Source organism: Phaethon lepturus, unplaced genomic scaffold (genome assembly GCF_000687285.1).
Source record: "Phaethon lepturus isolate BGI_N335 unplaced genomic scaffold, ASM68728v1 scaffold54634, whole genome shotgun sequence".
Taxonomy (NCBI): Eukaryota; Metazoa; Chordata; class Aves; order Phaethontiformes; family Phaethontidae; genus Phaethon; species Phaethon lepturus.
In genome coordinates this window covers 605-16,517 of record NW_010533640.1, presented here as the reverse complement: position 1 = coordinate 16,517, position 15,913 = coordinate 605, and the positions used below count along the sequence as shown (strand labels likewise).

At 36.6% G+C, this 15,913-nt stretch overlaps 1 protein-coding gene across 1 annotated transcript; it reads left to right on the top strand.

Moving 5' to 3' along the window:
* The first annotated feature begins 446 nt into the window (after positions 1–446).
* WASF3 (WAS protein family, member 3) lies at positions 447–13,564 on the top strand. Its single transcript, XM_010285234.1, has 6 exons — positions 447–481; positions 549–666; positions 7,056–7,231; positions 10,085–10,348; positions 11,990–12,360; positions 13,056–13,564. Exons 1-6 carry the CDS (start codon positions 447–449, stop codon positions 13,211–13,213), a joined length of 1,122 nt encoding a protein of 373 aa, XP_010283536.1. The 3' UTR covers positions 13,214–13,564.
* The last annotated feature ends 2,349 nt before the right edge of the window (positions 13,565–15,913 follow it).

Here is a 15,913-nt window from a genome sequence, read left to right as displayed (position 1 = left end):
ACCCCTTTGCTAGCCCTTTCTGTAGTTAGAAGAGTCCCACTGAGAAAAGTGACTGTCTTGTGCTTTCTCTTATAAGGGCGAAGGTACTCAGACCTACTTCGTCCCTAAATTCAGATCTTAAGACCAGTCTGGATTGAGCCAAACACTCCTTTTCTAGTTTTTTTGAGACAGTTGAGTTCCATTCTTACACTCCTCTGTGCCCTACACATCCTGTCTTGGCACTGATCTTCTTACAGCACCAGTGAATTTCCCTCCAGGGAGCTGGATGATGCAGGAGCCTGGTCAGCTCCTGCTGAGCTCTGATGAGACATAGCCTAACAGCATACCTCCCAAAAGGCTGGGGGGTCCACCCCTTTCCCCTGAAATTCGTGGCATGAATAAAGCCAATTGTAAGCTGTAACCACCAAGAGTGGCATTTAATGCACTTGGCATGCTGTCATCCTATCATGCAAAGAAGATTAAGCTTGGCTGGTCGTCAAAGGTGAGTTTTGTTAGTTTGAAAAATACTAATTCATGTTTTCTTAGCTCTTCTTCTATTATATTTCCAGGGATGATAAGAAAGATGGATTGAAGTTCTATACTGATCCTTCCTATTTTTTTGATCTTTGGAAAGAAAAAATGTTACAAGATACTGAAGATAAGCGAAAAGAAAAGAGAAGACAAAAGGTAAAAGCAGAAATATAATAGCAAGTATATGTTTTACAGTTTTGTGTACAGTTGTCAAGGCATAAAATTGCTAGGCCATACTTAGTTTGTGTGCAGGGAAAGACTATTCCTCTTTATACGTGGCTGTAGATTCAGCTGGTTCAGTTTTTATAGCTCATACTGTCTATTTAAAGAAATTGGCAAATCGAAGTTTAGGAGAACTGTAGTTATCTTCCAAGATATTTTCTTTAATCCTTTGCCAGGATCTGCTTATGAGTACTCAGAAGAATGGCCCTGTTGTGCTTCAGAAAAAGACACTGTGATTTGGGAGGGGGTCAGGGGGAAGGAATTTGAGTTGTAATTTCCTTTATTTTCATAGTTCTTTATCCAGCATCATTAACTCCTGTAGCAAAATATGAGCTTATCCAGAAATAAGTATTTTGTTGAGTTTTTTAATCCCTTGATAGTAACTCTTTGCTTTTCTACACCTGGTACAGGTTAGTAAGATGACAATACACAGCAAAATTATTCTGTGTTCAGCAATAAGAGGAGATTAATTTTTGGAGTAATACTCTTTGTCTCCTCTAAGTTTAAAACCAACAAAAAAAGGCTTTTTCGTAGAAAAGTGTCTTCAGTCCTTCTGGAATATCTTCAGCAGTTTGATCCAAGATATGTATTCTGATGCAATCAAGATTTTCATAATAGATTTTAATTTTGAATGAAGAAATTAGTTGCTACTTCTGCAGCTTCTTTACGGTCAATTTTTTTATCAAATCTGATGGCTTTAAGATTTTTGAAGATAATTCTGAAAAAAAAAAAGTGAAGAAGGAAAGTTTGAAGCAATGACTACCTATCTTATCTGGTGTAAGGTGCCCTTTTACATAGGTCCAGTGAGAGGTAAGGAATTTAAAATAAAAGGAATCCAAACAAGATGCACAAACTGCTCAGAGGAAATGGAAAGAAGCTACTTAGTTTTCAGTACACATATATACACACCTGTGTATGTACAAATATGCATATGTACCATATATATTAGCATACCTATAATCAGCAATCATAATATATCAGCATATATAAACATGTAGTATACACGTGTGTATATATATTGTCTACTATGTGAATACACATGCTAATATATATACCTAACACATGCTACTATGTATACACACATACACACACACGTGTATAATATATATATGCTAATATATACATTACCTGCTTACAAATCAAATTGTAGGGTATGACTGGAAAGCTTTACTATTCTTCTTTTATTAAATTCTATTAATTCCTTGTTCCTGTTGCTAGACAGAACTTTCCAACTGCAACATTTTTAAACAAAATATGAGGACTTGGTTTAACTAAAACATTTAATGAATTCAGGCTTTTAAACGTTCTGAAAGAAATAAATCAGGTCTTCCTGTTAGGAGTATGAGTCAAAAATGTTTTCTGTTTCAGCAGGTATCTCAGTATTGAAATATTAGATAGAGTTGAAAAAGCTGAGTAAACATTTTCAGTAGAAGTTACTGTCGAAAGCAAAGTATTGGAAAATATTCACTTGGTTATTTGTATAATTGTGCACAAATGTATATGCAAGGTTATAATCCCACTCTGTTCTCAATATGATAAGTCCCAGAGCTGATTAAAAGATGGGAACTAAAGCAACTTCCATTCAGTATTTCTTTATGAAAAATATATAGGGATGATTGTACCCTTTGGGTTTTTTTCTTCCCATCTTTGTCCCTTCGAATTTAGATCTGTTCACTAGAGAGAAGGAAAAAAGAAACTATCAACTGCTAATTTTTTCATTCTGATTTAATATTAAAAAGGAGAAAATACAAAAGCTTTTTAAAAAAAATTACAATGTTGCTTGAAATTTTTTTGACAGTTTCAGAGATCTTTACAAAACCACTTTATATATAAACTTGCTTTTAGACTATGTTTTAGGGAGCATGTCTCACTTATTTCCATCCATGGTATATTTTTGGTAGATTTTAATTGTCTTATTACAGTCTACAAACCAGATGTAAAATATGCTCAATTTGAATAATGTAGCATTGTAGCCATACACCACAGAAATACCCCTTGATAAATTCTACCTGAAGTGCTATTTGATTTGATTAAATACGTAACGAGACCAACTAAGACGAAAGCAGCATATATTTGAGTTTGCATAGATAGGTGTCACTTTGTGACAGGAAGAAATCTGGGTTTTAGCCTTCCAGAAGCTGGTGTGCAAATGAACTTTTTATCATCTCGAACCTTTAGAGAGCTGGAGCATTTTGGTGAGATGTCTTACAGGCACTGTTCATTCCACAGGTTGCTTAACAGACTGTCACTTTCGTTTGTTCTTGTCCTTACGATAGCAGTGACCAGGAATGAGTCCAGAGCATCTATTAACAATTTTGTGGCTGAAGTTGCATTTTGAATCTACTAAGTGAGAATTCCTTATGCAGTTTGTACTCTACAGAAGCAGAAAATACAAAAGTTGTTGAGCAACTGTGCAGGTGAAATGGATGTATTGTTTAGCAAATTATAAACTAGACATCCAAATGCAGTCCTACTCAGCTGAAAAATATAGCTGGTTTTTAGCCTCAATTTTTCAGGTGGTCAGTGAAGCCTGAGAGTACTCCTTGCACCAGAGAATTAGTGCAAGAGAATTACTCCAGACATCCAGTTTCTGCTGGCCACACTATTTCTGATACAGGCCAGGATGCTGTTGGCCTTCTTGGCCACCTGGGCACACTGCCGGCTCATGATCAGCCGACTGTCAACCAGCACCCCCAGGTCCTTTTCCACCAGGCTGCTCTCCAGCCACTCCTCCCCAAGCCTGTAGCGTTGCATGGGGTTGTTGTGGCCGAAGTGCAGGACCCTGCACTTGGCCTTATTAAACCTCATACAGTTGTCCTCAGCCCATTGACCCGGCCTGTCCAGATCCCTCTGCAGAGCCTTCCTGCCCTCCAGCAGATCAGCACTCCCACCCAACTTGGTGTCGTCTGCAAACTTACTGAGGGAGCACTTGATCCCCAATTTATGAGGAGTTTCCTTTTCCTGCCTTCAATTGTCATACTTATTTATTGTTTCTGTATGCAGTTTAACTGAAGAAATCTAACGCAGGTTTTCTCTGATTTGGCTCTTTCAGGTGAACTTTTCCTCTGAAGAAAACTGTAACTCTTTAAAGTTTAAAATCTGTGGTCTACTCTTTGGTTTTTTTACTGTCAAAAGTAAAAAAGATTTTTTTACTGATCAGTAGATCAGTGCCTAAGAGTTCAACGAAGTTACTTTTGACTTTTGCATATATCAGTAATATTCTGAATTGAATGACTGTAGACCAGTTGTTAACCATTGGTTAATGAAAGGAATGTTGTTCTACTTCTCCGCATTTTTTCAGAGGAATGATTAGTTGTTTGAATAAGTAGAAATGTTTAAATATGGAGGGCTTGTATTTTAAAAATCTTTCTTGATGACTTATGATTGATAGGATCTTGTAAATTTGTGAAGTCAAGAAAATACTCGGGGCTCACACTTCCAGTTTTTTGAAATTATTGCAAACACTTACTGAAGCTACTTTCTGTTACTAGCTCTAATTCTTTATTAAGACGCTTGAAATATCATTTGCTAACTCTTGATGCAAATATCAAACTTAAAATTACCTTAACTCTGAGGGCTCTAATATGTTTGTTATGTTTGCTGAAATCACAGCTGAGTGATGTACCTGTTTTCTGGCTTAACCTACAACATCCGCTTGTCTGCCGCAGCTTCTATTACACTCAGTTAAAGGAAATAACTCTTCTTAATATTGCTTAAGTTTCCTAAGAAATATTTCCAACTGTAGTTACTTTGAAAGGCTTCAGCTCCCCTAGAACTCTGTTGTCATTGCCCTAGGTACTAAAACTAGAGCTATCACCATTGTTTGTCAAGGTAATGAAAATATTACTGGAGCAACTTAAAAATACTCTATTAGAGGTATATGTAGGTAGAAGTATATATAGTTTTGTCAGCTGCTAGTAATTGGTCTGCCCCACTGTTTTGGAGGAAGTTAAATGTTTTAGAGATGTATTTATATAATATTTAATTAAAAAAATCAATACCAGTAGGGTTTAGTACTTGGTTTGAGTAAAAAGTGTTCCAGCATATTTATTCATTAGCACACTTACATATGCTGGTCTGGAACAACTATCCAACTGAAATCTGATCCAATAAAAATGAACTAAGCTTTGTGTTTATTTTATGTTGGTTATTTATACATGCATATGTATTTACCTATTTCATAAAAAACATAGTGATCTCTTTAAAACCAAACTTTTAAATAGGTGATTATATGTAAGCAGTTGTGTAAGCACTCCTGATTGTACAGGAACTGTATCAAAATGGTTGTCTTCCGAGCAGCATCATACATTGGTCAAAAGGTGGATATTTACTTTATGTAGAAACTTGGAAGAAATACATAGTTGTGACCCTTAGAGGATGGAGTTACATTTCTATGAGAAGAAAAAACTAAAGCGTATTTTCAGTTAACCAAAAGGCTTACTTGTACTTTCCTCTCAAATCTAGCATGATTTAGCAACAAAATCTTAATAAATGAACCAGGATAAAAGTCACAGATTAAAACAAATTAAATTTTGCAGCAATCAAATGAAAAAAGACAGATGTAAAACCTTTAACAAGCATATATTCAACCATGGCAATTAGCAAAACTTTATATACTTAAAATAAAGCGTGACTGAATCTGTCTCCCTTCTGCTCCAATTCCCGTACTGGAAAATTTTGATGTGAAGAAGTGGTATTAAAGGAGAAAGTAAAGCCTTGCATAACGTAGATAAAAAACGGTGTGATTCTAAAAAGTTTGGGGAGGAAAAAGATTTTATAGGAAGTAATTAAGAACCAAGGTGATGATCTTTACTTAACATGAATCAGATCAAAAATCTACTCACTGCAGGGGCCATGAATGAGCAAATGCTGTAAGAACATTTGGATGTTGAACTTTTCTCTGTCCTTCTTAATGTTAGCAGGTGCAGATCAGCAGGTCCGTCATATGGGCATGCATCAACAAGCAAGAGATGCAAAACAAGGGCAAGTCAGCCATTTGATAGATTTTTTTTTTTGTTGTTGTTAGTTGTATAATGCCAAACACATTATTTCAGAATTATTTACTCAGTGACTGTGTGACAGTTGGAGTAAAATATCCCTGTTCATCTGTGGTGTACTTTTTTCTTTTTGGTGAGGCTGGCTTTCCAACTATTGTCCCTTACTTTGAAGGTAGAGATTGCACAATAAAATGGTTGCATATCAGCGTTTTATAGAACTCTTCTCTAAATATAATTGAATATGACTGCATTCTCAGAATATCAATATAATTTTTTCCTAAGAAATTATTTTTCTAGTAGTCAAAAGCATAATACTGACTTACTAGTAGATAAAACATGCTTAACCTATTTATGAATTAGTATTCTAAGATGTGGGCTCTAGACCTGATTAAAAACAAAATCCAACACCCTTATGAATACTGAGAAAAGGAGTAGCACATAAATACCCTTCTCAGTTTGGATTGGGCAAACTTGTTTGTTTTTCTACTGAAGCACCAGTATGTTTTTTATATTCATACTGAGTAGTCAGAAGTAGGCGAGGACAACATTTCAGAGGTGTGAAAGCATTGAGTCCCACTATTAGGAGATCTTACTGATAAAGAAAAACTGACATTCATTGGGCCTGAAATTACGTAGGAGTATTTAAAAAAACTAGACAGACTGATTTGTCTTGAAGCTATCAAGCTGTAATATATTACTGGCCTGAATAATACTGACACATTGCAGAGAGGATTAGTGTAATTCATTTTTATATAAGATAATGGGAAACAATGATGAGGAACAACTAGGAGGAATTTCAGTAGTTAATCAGATCTAAGAAGGGAAAGGAAGTTAAAACAAACAAAAAAATAATTTCACATAGACTATGAAATAGCAAAATGTTTCTAATTTTTTCTGTGCTTCCCCAGGGCCTCAGGTGATTGTGACCCTAACAAATAACCAAAATAACCCTGAGCATATTTAACATATTCTCATAAGATTGATTTGCAGGAGAAGGAAATTACAAGTGCTTTAGGACGGTCTAAATAAATGACATATGATGTCAGAAGAAGTTAAACGCTCTGGCTTTTAAAATCAGTCACATTTCTGTATTGGGAAAAACAATAGCATGTGCATCCTACACAAAAGGGCAAAGCAGCAGTCCTGCTGCTAATGAGGTTCATAGTGTAAGGAGACAGTCTCATTTTCAGTGCAGAGAAATTTTATGAAGACTTGGCTCTGTAAATCTGGTCTTATTTTCATGCACTCTAACTGCATTTTAACCAGCTTTTTTCCTTTCCTTTTTTTCTCTCTTTGCATGCTTTATTTCTTTTGTTTGAACATTAGGAGCAAAAGCGTATAGATGGCACCACCCGTGAGGTGAAAAAGGTTAGAAAAGCCAGGAACAGACGCCAGGAGTGGAATATGATGGCATATGACAAAGAGCTTAGACCTGACAACAGGTTGTCTCAAAGTGTGTACCATGGAGCATCTTCCGAGGGATCACTGTCCCCAGATACTAGGTGTGTTTACAGCAAAGCTGTTTGTTATACCACAGTTTTATGTTCAGAAATACTGAGTAGAATTAGGTGTTTTTACAGATTGGGAATAGTTAGAATAGATAAAACATAAAATGCATGTTTTAAAGTCCTTCTCAAAATTATTTTAAAGCATAAATAACATAAATTCTGTAATTATTTTTTCTTTCTCAGCTTCAGATGAGCATTTTGTCATCATCATATTATGCACTGTAGTGAAATAAGTGTTTGCTGCATGCTTTATATTTGATCTTGAGTAGCTGTAGTAACAAAAGCATTTAAGTCTACCTCTACTAGATGTCAGTACCTCTTTCTTTGTGAGTAGTTTTCCTACGTTACACTGCTGATAGCTTTATAAATGTTTTTGTGATCTACTCAGTTGAGCATACTTTTGTCTCTAACAAAATGCTTTAATGAGGAATAGTTCAGTTTTATCGATGTAATATTTGTCTAAAAAGCAAGCTACAGAACCAGATGCAACATTGTTGCTTGAAATAGCAGAAAACTCTTAGAGACACACAGTAGAATTCATCTTCATTGTCTGGGATTCCCTTTGAGCTCAGTGGGAGTTACCTTCTGGTGTGCACGGAAGTCTGAGTTTGTACACTAAGCTGGTCTCACTAGAGGATTTTCCCACTTACTTTATTTCCTCTTTCTGCTGTGATTAATTGCTAGCAGTAATGTTAGAATAAATAGAATCTACTGGAAAAAGTGTGTGACAATTTAGTGTTTAAATTGTTGAATGGCTAGGCTGAGGAAGCAGCCACCACTGCAAAAGTGTGGACTTGATACTGTCCAGTCTGCTGTCCAGCGGAGATTAACTAAAAAAAAAAAAAATGCGCTCAGAACTTTGTACATGTAAAGTTTTGGTCTTTGTGGGGAGTAATCATCTCGTAGTTGAAACAAAAGATTTAAAGACAATTGCTACTGCTGTTTCAATAATATATCCAGACCTCCTCTCTCTGTCTCAAATCCTTTAATGACCAATATTTTTTTTTACAGTTTCTAATGCAAAATGTTACCTCCTGTTTGTTATTCTGTAATATTTCATTAAGACTATGCTTTCCATAGGTTGATCTGGTAAAATGACATTGGTGTTCAGCTGTCAAGGGCAAGATGTGGATTTTTCATCATGAGTTCTGTGTTTCACACACTTTGAGTCTTTTTCTAGCCTTAACCCCTTGCTTCCAGGATTCCTGAGTTTAAGTAATCATGTTGAAGTGATTTGTTTTTATCTCCCAGCAATGTCAACATGTATTTGACTGCAGATATCCATAGTGTTTGCAATCGGTAGGATTTTTTTAAACAGAAATTGTACGATGCATCATTATGTTGGATGTAGATGTTGTGGTATGGCAGCTATCTTGTACTTATATAAGCCTTTCAATTTTTAGAATGTATGGAGAACTTTTCATTTCAGTGTATCAAATGTTGGTGATTGAATCCTGAAATCTGTGCTTTACATGCATGAAGGGTTAATTTTGTAAGTGGTAGTGAGGTGGGGAGAAGGCTTTCTGTTTTTTATCTTGGGGTAGTCTTAGCTGTAGGAACTAAGCTATAAAATACCCCCATACATATAGAAATAAGTACTGGTTTCAGAGATGTTTTTATGTTGACAGCTACTGCACGAGCAGTGTTTTATCCATAAGGTCCCAAAGAAGTGTGTTTGGCTATATTGTGATTTTTAAGGCTAAAGTAAAATAAAGCTCATGTTTCTTCTCGCTTGCTGATTGTAAGACTTACACATTAAACATTGACATCCAAGTGTCCAGACTGTGGCGATTTACAATGTATTTGTTATACTTATTGTACTTTAGAGAGAGAAACACAAGCTGAATCCAAACAGAAACCAGCAAATTAATGTGAGAAAAGTAAGAACGAGAAAAGAAGAGTGGGAGAGAAGGAAAATGGGCATTGAGTTCATGAGTGACGCAAAGAAAATGGAACAGGCAGGAAGCATGAAAGAGGACAAAATGCCCAAAGGGTTTGTCATTTTGTTTTACTCAAAGCCCTGGCTTTTTGTTGCTTTACCTTGCTTCCAGTCTTAGAGATAAGTGCATCAGTTTGCTGCGTTTACTAAAAGCCAGGCTGCACGATTGTTCATTACTAATACAACTCTGTGCAGTAATGGGATGAAGAGATCCTTTTGCTCCCTCTCTTGGGCTTATTTGACAGAGCATCCTAGACTTTGTATCTTTATGAACTCTCTGCTCAACTAATATTTACATTTCCCAGTTTCTCTAAGCCTTTCCAGCAAAATTAATTGTGCAAACAAAATAAAAAGCGTTTTCTAACTTTTGAAATTGGTTTTCTCTGCTTTGGTAAAATATATTCTTCTGTGTAATTGTGAGTGTTTGCAGTATTGCTTTCCTTTTTCTGCTGCCATTGTTAACGTAAGGCAGGCCTGATATGTATTATCATTTCAAATAATGGACTGTCAAAATCGTTGACAAAAACAGAGTGCCTCCTCATGGCTACTAAAGAACTCTAAAATCAGGAGAAAGCTCTAATATTTTGGGGCCTTTTTAAAAGTTTGCATTATAGGAGGACATCTGCATGCAGCTAGTATACTGAACTATTGAAAACATTCCGTTTCAGTCCTTTCATGCTGACTTGTCAGACTAATTTATTTTCAAGCTAAACCATGATTTTTTTGTTGCGTTTGTTCTTGCGCTTTCTATGGACTTACAAGGGAATGGTGCTTGATAATCGGGGAGTTCTGTTGCAAGAAAAATAATTCTGATTGCATTCTTTTTAGCTTTTCTTGTGAGCTATTTAGATAATACCCTGTTACACTCACATAATTTGTTCTTCTGCATCCATTTACTTAAATTTTAGGTCCCATGCATCTGATGTTACAGATTATTCTTATCCTGCTACTCCGAATCATTCCCTCCATCAGCAGATAGCAATGCCTTCATATGGAACAGGAGATGGTCCACAGTACATGGCAGCATCCCAAAGCCATGAGCATGAATACAGACCACCTTCCACCACCGTACGACATGCTACTTTAAACAGACCTCAGCAACCACCTCCACCTCCACCCCAGCCTTCAGATGGCCAACATAGCTCAGTACCTGTGGTACCGGCAGAATATGGGTAAAACTCCTGATTTATTCCGGTGATCCTTGACAAAACTAGAGGGATGCATGTTTTTCATAACCATCATAACATATAATACATACACACAAAAAGACCTCAAATATATTAGTTATCTCCCTGGGGAAGCTGAAAAAAATTGATATAATTTCAATGTATGAACTGAACTTAAGTGAAGAAATTGTGAAAGCAGAAATAATGAACTGTGTCTTGAATGTGGTGAAATCAATATGCTTGTAAAATATTAAGGTTTCCTAATATAATATTAAAGGGGATAATTTTCCCTTGAAGTGGAAAATAGTTAACACATAATTTGAATAATACTTTAAACTTTAGGAAGGGTGCAGAAAAAGTATCACTGAATGTGATTAACATGGCAGTCTGTATTACATCCCTGAAATGACTTTTTAAAGGAGCTTATGACAGAATTAGAAGGATCTCCTCAGACACAGAATCAAGTTCCCTACTGCCACAGACACTTCCATAATTCAATATATGAATGTATTGAGCTCCTGTGTAGATATTTTCCCTGAATGCATTCTGAAGGAAGGCTTGCTCCAGAGTAGCAATTGGCTCTCCAATAGCAAGAAAACATCTTGTCTTATAACCAGTCTGTGCCTGTTTTTTCTTTTGCTTAAATAGCTTAAACAGCTTAAACTTTCAAGTTGTAAGCCCAGGAAAGTTGTAATCATTCTTGCCTGTGTCATTTTAAACTAAGCAAGCCAAGGTTTTTCAGCCTCACTTGATGCATCCTGGGGTAGCATTTACCCAATTCATGACTGTGTCATGCTGTAGATGCTGAGTTATGCTATGGTTGACTGCTCCAACCTGCATTTTCTGCTATTTCCAGTTTATAACAGAAATACTTGTGCTTAGTCCCCAGGTGCATGTCCATTATCAGTCTATCACAGTTGTCATACATTGACATTATCACTCAATGTCATCAGTAACTTTCCTTCAGCTCCTGTCTCCTTTATCTAGTTCTTTACCTACTTCATAACTTTTATATTAATTCCCATTTTTTCTGCCTAAGAATTCTTTTAACAACATTTTAACAAAGAAATTGGCTCTTCCCTGTTCCTCCTCTTTACCAATCAAATTTTTCAATTTAATTAAGTAATATTTGAATTGATAAACTTGACTAAAGAAGCACATGAGATGCATTTTATACCTTTGGGTAGATCTTTCCATTCATACTTTCCATTGTCCTCCATGCCTGTCTCTTTTATTATCTCTTAATATTTGTTCTAACACTTGGTCTTCTATGGAAGTGATACACGTAGTCTACAGTTTTCTTAGTCCCTTCTTCATCACAGGCACTGTACTTAATATTCTCACAGAGTAGATGTTTAGTAACAAATACAGCTTTATACTTAACTAGGCAGGAGTATTCAGATAAAATCTCACTTTGTGGAGTGCTGAAAGGACACTGCCTTTAACTTCATCATCTGCCTTAAATCTCAATGTATTATCAATATTTGACAATACATATGTTTATAATCACTTGCATATTTAAGTCACCAGTTTAAATGCCTTTTGATTTTTGTTTTAGCTGAGGTGGGATGAGAGCAGGTTAAGGGCTGATGATTCCCTAAGTCCTAACTTTCAGTGCATTGAATGTTTTTGTTCTGTTTTATATAGGATGCTTCCAGCTCAGATGGTGGATTATTACAATCCTGCAGGTCCTCCCCCTCCTCCCCCTCCCCCTATGATTCCTTCAGCACAAACTGCATTTGTTAGTCCCCTTCAGCTTCCTGTGCCACCTTCCCATTCTGGACTGGTGACTGGCTCTACATACGCAGCTACTCATCCTCCTCCTTCTAGTGGGCTTGTTGTCACTGCTCCTCCTCCTCCCGGCCCACCTCCTCCCCCTCCAGGCCCTCCTGCTACAGGTTCCTCCCTCTCTTCCTCCCCAATGCACGCTCCTCCAGCTACGGAGGCAAAATGTCATGAACCTGCACAGCCACCAATAAGTGATGCACGGAGCGATCTTCTTGCTGCCATTCGAATGGGTAAGTGAGCACTGAGTTTTAGCTATTTCTTTTTTTCTTTTTTTGCAATGAAAAAAGTTCCCAGCTGGGCAGAAATGTCATTACAAGACTAGTTAACCACAGGTACGACACACCTACTCCAACATTTGTCAGCCCTGACTTTGGATCTGTTTCTAAATCCTCATGTTCCAAGATGTACAGCTTTGTTAAATGTGTTCTAGTGTTTGTGTGGACGTAATCAAATTAAAACAGTACTTGTGTTTATTTTGTAAAGTAGCCAGGAGAAGTACATGGATGTTTGGTTCTCTTCAGAAGAACTGAGTTACCCAACACCAGGCTTCAGCCCACTGATTTTTAACCAGTGACTAATGGCTGCTCCTGACAGCTTACACTATGGAGCTGTAGGTCTAATGGTATTTCCAAACAGAATTGTGAAAACGTTCATCTTCAGATCAAAAGAACCTGTACAGTCTTGAATATTTAGTTTTAACATATTGCTGGCAATTTTAGAAGTCTAGAAGCATTCAGCCTCTAGGAATGGACTCCAGTCTGCCTTTTTTGTCTATCTTCCTTGCTGGGGGAGGCTCTTCAACTTAGTGGTTTCTTTTTTTCTTTCTTCTTCTTACTGGATATATTGTTAGAATACAAAATTCACCAATATGAAATTTAAAATCTTTTGTGCAGAAAACTTTGTCTGAGAGTAATTGTCTCTACAGGAATTCAGTTGAAAAAGGTGCAGGAGCAACGCGAGCAAGAAGCAAAGCGAGAGCCTGTTGGAAACGATGTGGCAACCATCCTTTCAAGACGCATTGCCGTGGAATACAGTGATTCTGATGATGATTCAGAGTTTGATGAGAACGATTGGTCAGACTGAACCTGGTCCAAGCCCAGTGGCAAGTTCATGAAATACTTGGCTTCAGTGATTGCTTTCTTAGCAAGATGTAAAGCAGGATGTTGACATGTATTAAGGCTAATGATCGAAATGCTAAAATTGACTTGGTATTATTCAGAATGCTGTAGCTTAGCAACTCTGGTAATGATGTGATTACGCTTATGCAGATCAGAAACTTGTCTTACTTTCAGTATTTACCGCATAATACTTAAGTGCCACTAAATGTAGCAAATCATGTGCTGCGTGCAAAATATGCTGCAGTTGTTGCACTGTTACAGAACCAGCATTTTATTTTACTTTCCTGATCTTGAAGGGATAAAATATATTTTTTGACTTTACATCTTACTCTTTTAATTATGTAAGCATCTTAGGTACTTGTGAATTGGTCTGGTTGTTAATCCTTTGAGGGCAGTCAACTATATGACTTAGTGAAGTGTTGAGTTTCATAAATAAGACTTTTAGGTTTTTTTATTAGTTACTAATTATGTCCACCTTAGTCTATTTTTAATCACTTCTGGGTTTAGGTTTTTTTGCATACAGAATTGATTTTTTATAATCTTTCTTTTTATCTTAAAAACATAGCAGATGATGAAATATATCCTTTGAAGAATGAATCCACATGATACAAAATTAACTTTTTGTGAGCGGACTGGGGAAGTTTGTAACAGTACCAGCTCTAGGTTGCTGGCTGCTTGTTGGGTAGAGTGCTGGGGGGGGTCTCAGGTAGGTAGTGGATGCACATCCATGTTACAAATGAAAGTTAAAATACCTGTAGAGCTTTTCAGTTTCATGGTACAGATCAGGTAGAAGCAAAGACTTCAGGGTAGACTTGATTGAAGCCATATGGTTATTGCAGTGTAGAAATATTACTCTGTTATTACTAAAGATTGGAACTTTTATCAGTCCAGGTCTATCAATCAGCTACATTTCACAAGTGTTAAACTTGGTCTTTATGCCTGTAGCTATAAATGTTTGTAAATAAGTTTTGTTATTGTTGATTTGTACATGTATAGTCATGACAGATCATTTTCCGTTCCCTGTAGCACGTTTACTCAAAACTATGATTACTTTGAATGTATTCCTTTCCCAGTACATCCCACTGATAAAGCATTGGCAGTTAAAACAGTTTTAATGGCTGTTCAGGTACTATGCCATATATATACACTTGTTTGCTCCTTCCCTAGGAACAATTGCTGCCGTACAGTCTGCTTTGGTTGTTTCTGTTTTCTGTAAAAATAATTCCTTTTTTCTTCCGCAGTGCAGTATTAAAATGTTTTTTATTGTTTTGTTTTTTCTCTCTTCTGGACTGAGAGTCAGGCTGCTGCTTTGCCTAATGAGGTTTTTAAAAATGTATTCACAGTGGGGGAAGAGTTCTTTCCTTAGCAGATTAGTTTTAATCTTTGTAACTGAAGTCTGTGTAATTCCAGGTTTAACATTTGGTAAAGCTCCTTTGTTCTGTGAGGCCCGTCTGTTCTTAAAATAAAAAGAGAAATGGAAGATAATTATCTAACTTGTGTTTGCACAATTAACAGTTTTAGTCCTGAGACTGTAACAGTCAAACACCATGTTTGCATGCAAACTATTGGCTCCTTCATTGCCGTTTCATCTGCCTATGATTTTCCAGTCTGTGGTGGCTGTCTTTATGGTAGGATGGTAACATGCTGCCTCAATGTTGGTGTTAAAATTTATTACATGAAGTGTGATCAATCTCTGCATAATGGTGAGCAACTACAGCTCTTGGTAATCGGTGGCAGCTGAAGGTACTCATCTCCGTTTCAGTTGGAGCTGGTTTTATCTTTGCCTTAAAATACAGAGCTGAAGTCTGCTTTGTTTTGTGTCCTGGAGTCCGAGGTCTGTGTGTCCACCACAGAGGACACAATTTAGGCCATAGCCTGATGGTGGTTTTCATCAGCGTAGGAGAATGGGTATGTTCTGATCATCACTGTGTGCTTGTGCAGTGGCTTGCAATACGATTCTTTGGATGGGTAGTTGAAAAGTGCAGCTGGGACTGCAGTGTTACACCCCTGTATAGGTGTGGAGAGTACCCTCACTGTTCTTTTGATATATGCTGAAATGAAATATCTCAGCAGAAAATTCTTTCCAATCTACTGAAATTTGATATGACAGAAGTTATATTTTATGAGCACAGAAGTGGGTGTGTCTGAAATTTTGTAATATGTGTAATTTTAAATAATAAACATTAAAGAAGCAATCAGTTGTGACCCATTAAGATAGTGTAGATTTTTCAGTCATAGTAGCCAATCTGTTTTTCTGAACCTGCGATGTTGTTATTTTCCTTTCAGTATTTTATTAATAAAACGTGAATTGAATTAAGTGATGTAAACTAACATTATTCTAGACTGTCTTTTATCAGTTTTATCATACCTTGGGTTGTGAGTAAGTAACAAATATGAATAAAATCTCACTTTTGAACCTGTCTTTCTTTTCTTAGATTAGTAAGATTTTGCTATTAATCTTTATTCCTTATTGGTAAATAATGGAAATTAAAATGTAAGTCTTCCAAATGGTATCTGTGATCCCAGGAACCATGATTTTACTGGGGTAGAGGCTGGACTCTACAAAACGATGCCTTTAAGATACTGCTGCTTCTCCTAACATACATACTTATTTGTTCTTTTGCAACCTTGATTCAGGCTTCACGTTGAAGTTCTTTGCTGGTGT

Coding starts and splice junctions, on each gene's coding strand:
- WASF3 (XM_010285234.1), top strand. CDS start 447: ATGCAAAGAAGATTAAGCTTGGCTGGTCGTCAAAG. Junction 10,349..11,989: donor GTGGTACCGGCAGAATATGG/GTAAAACTCCTG, acceptor TGTTTTATATAG/GATGCTTCCAGCTCAGATGG. Junction 12,361..13,055: donor TCTTGCTGCCATTCGAATGG/GTAAGTGAGCAC, acceptor TTGTCTCTACAG/GAATTCAGTTGAAAAAGGTG.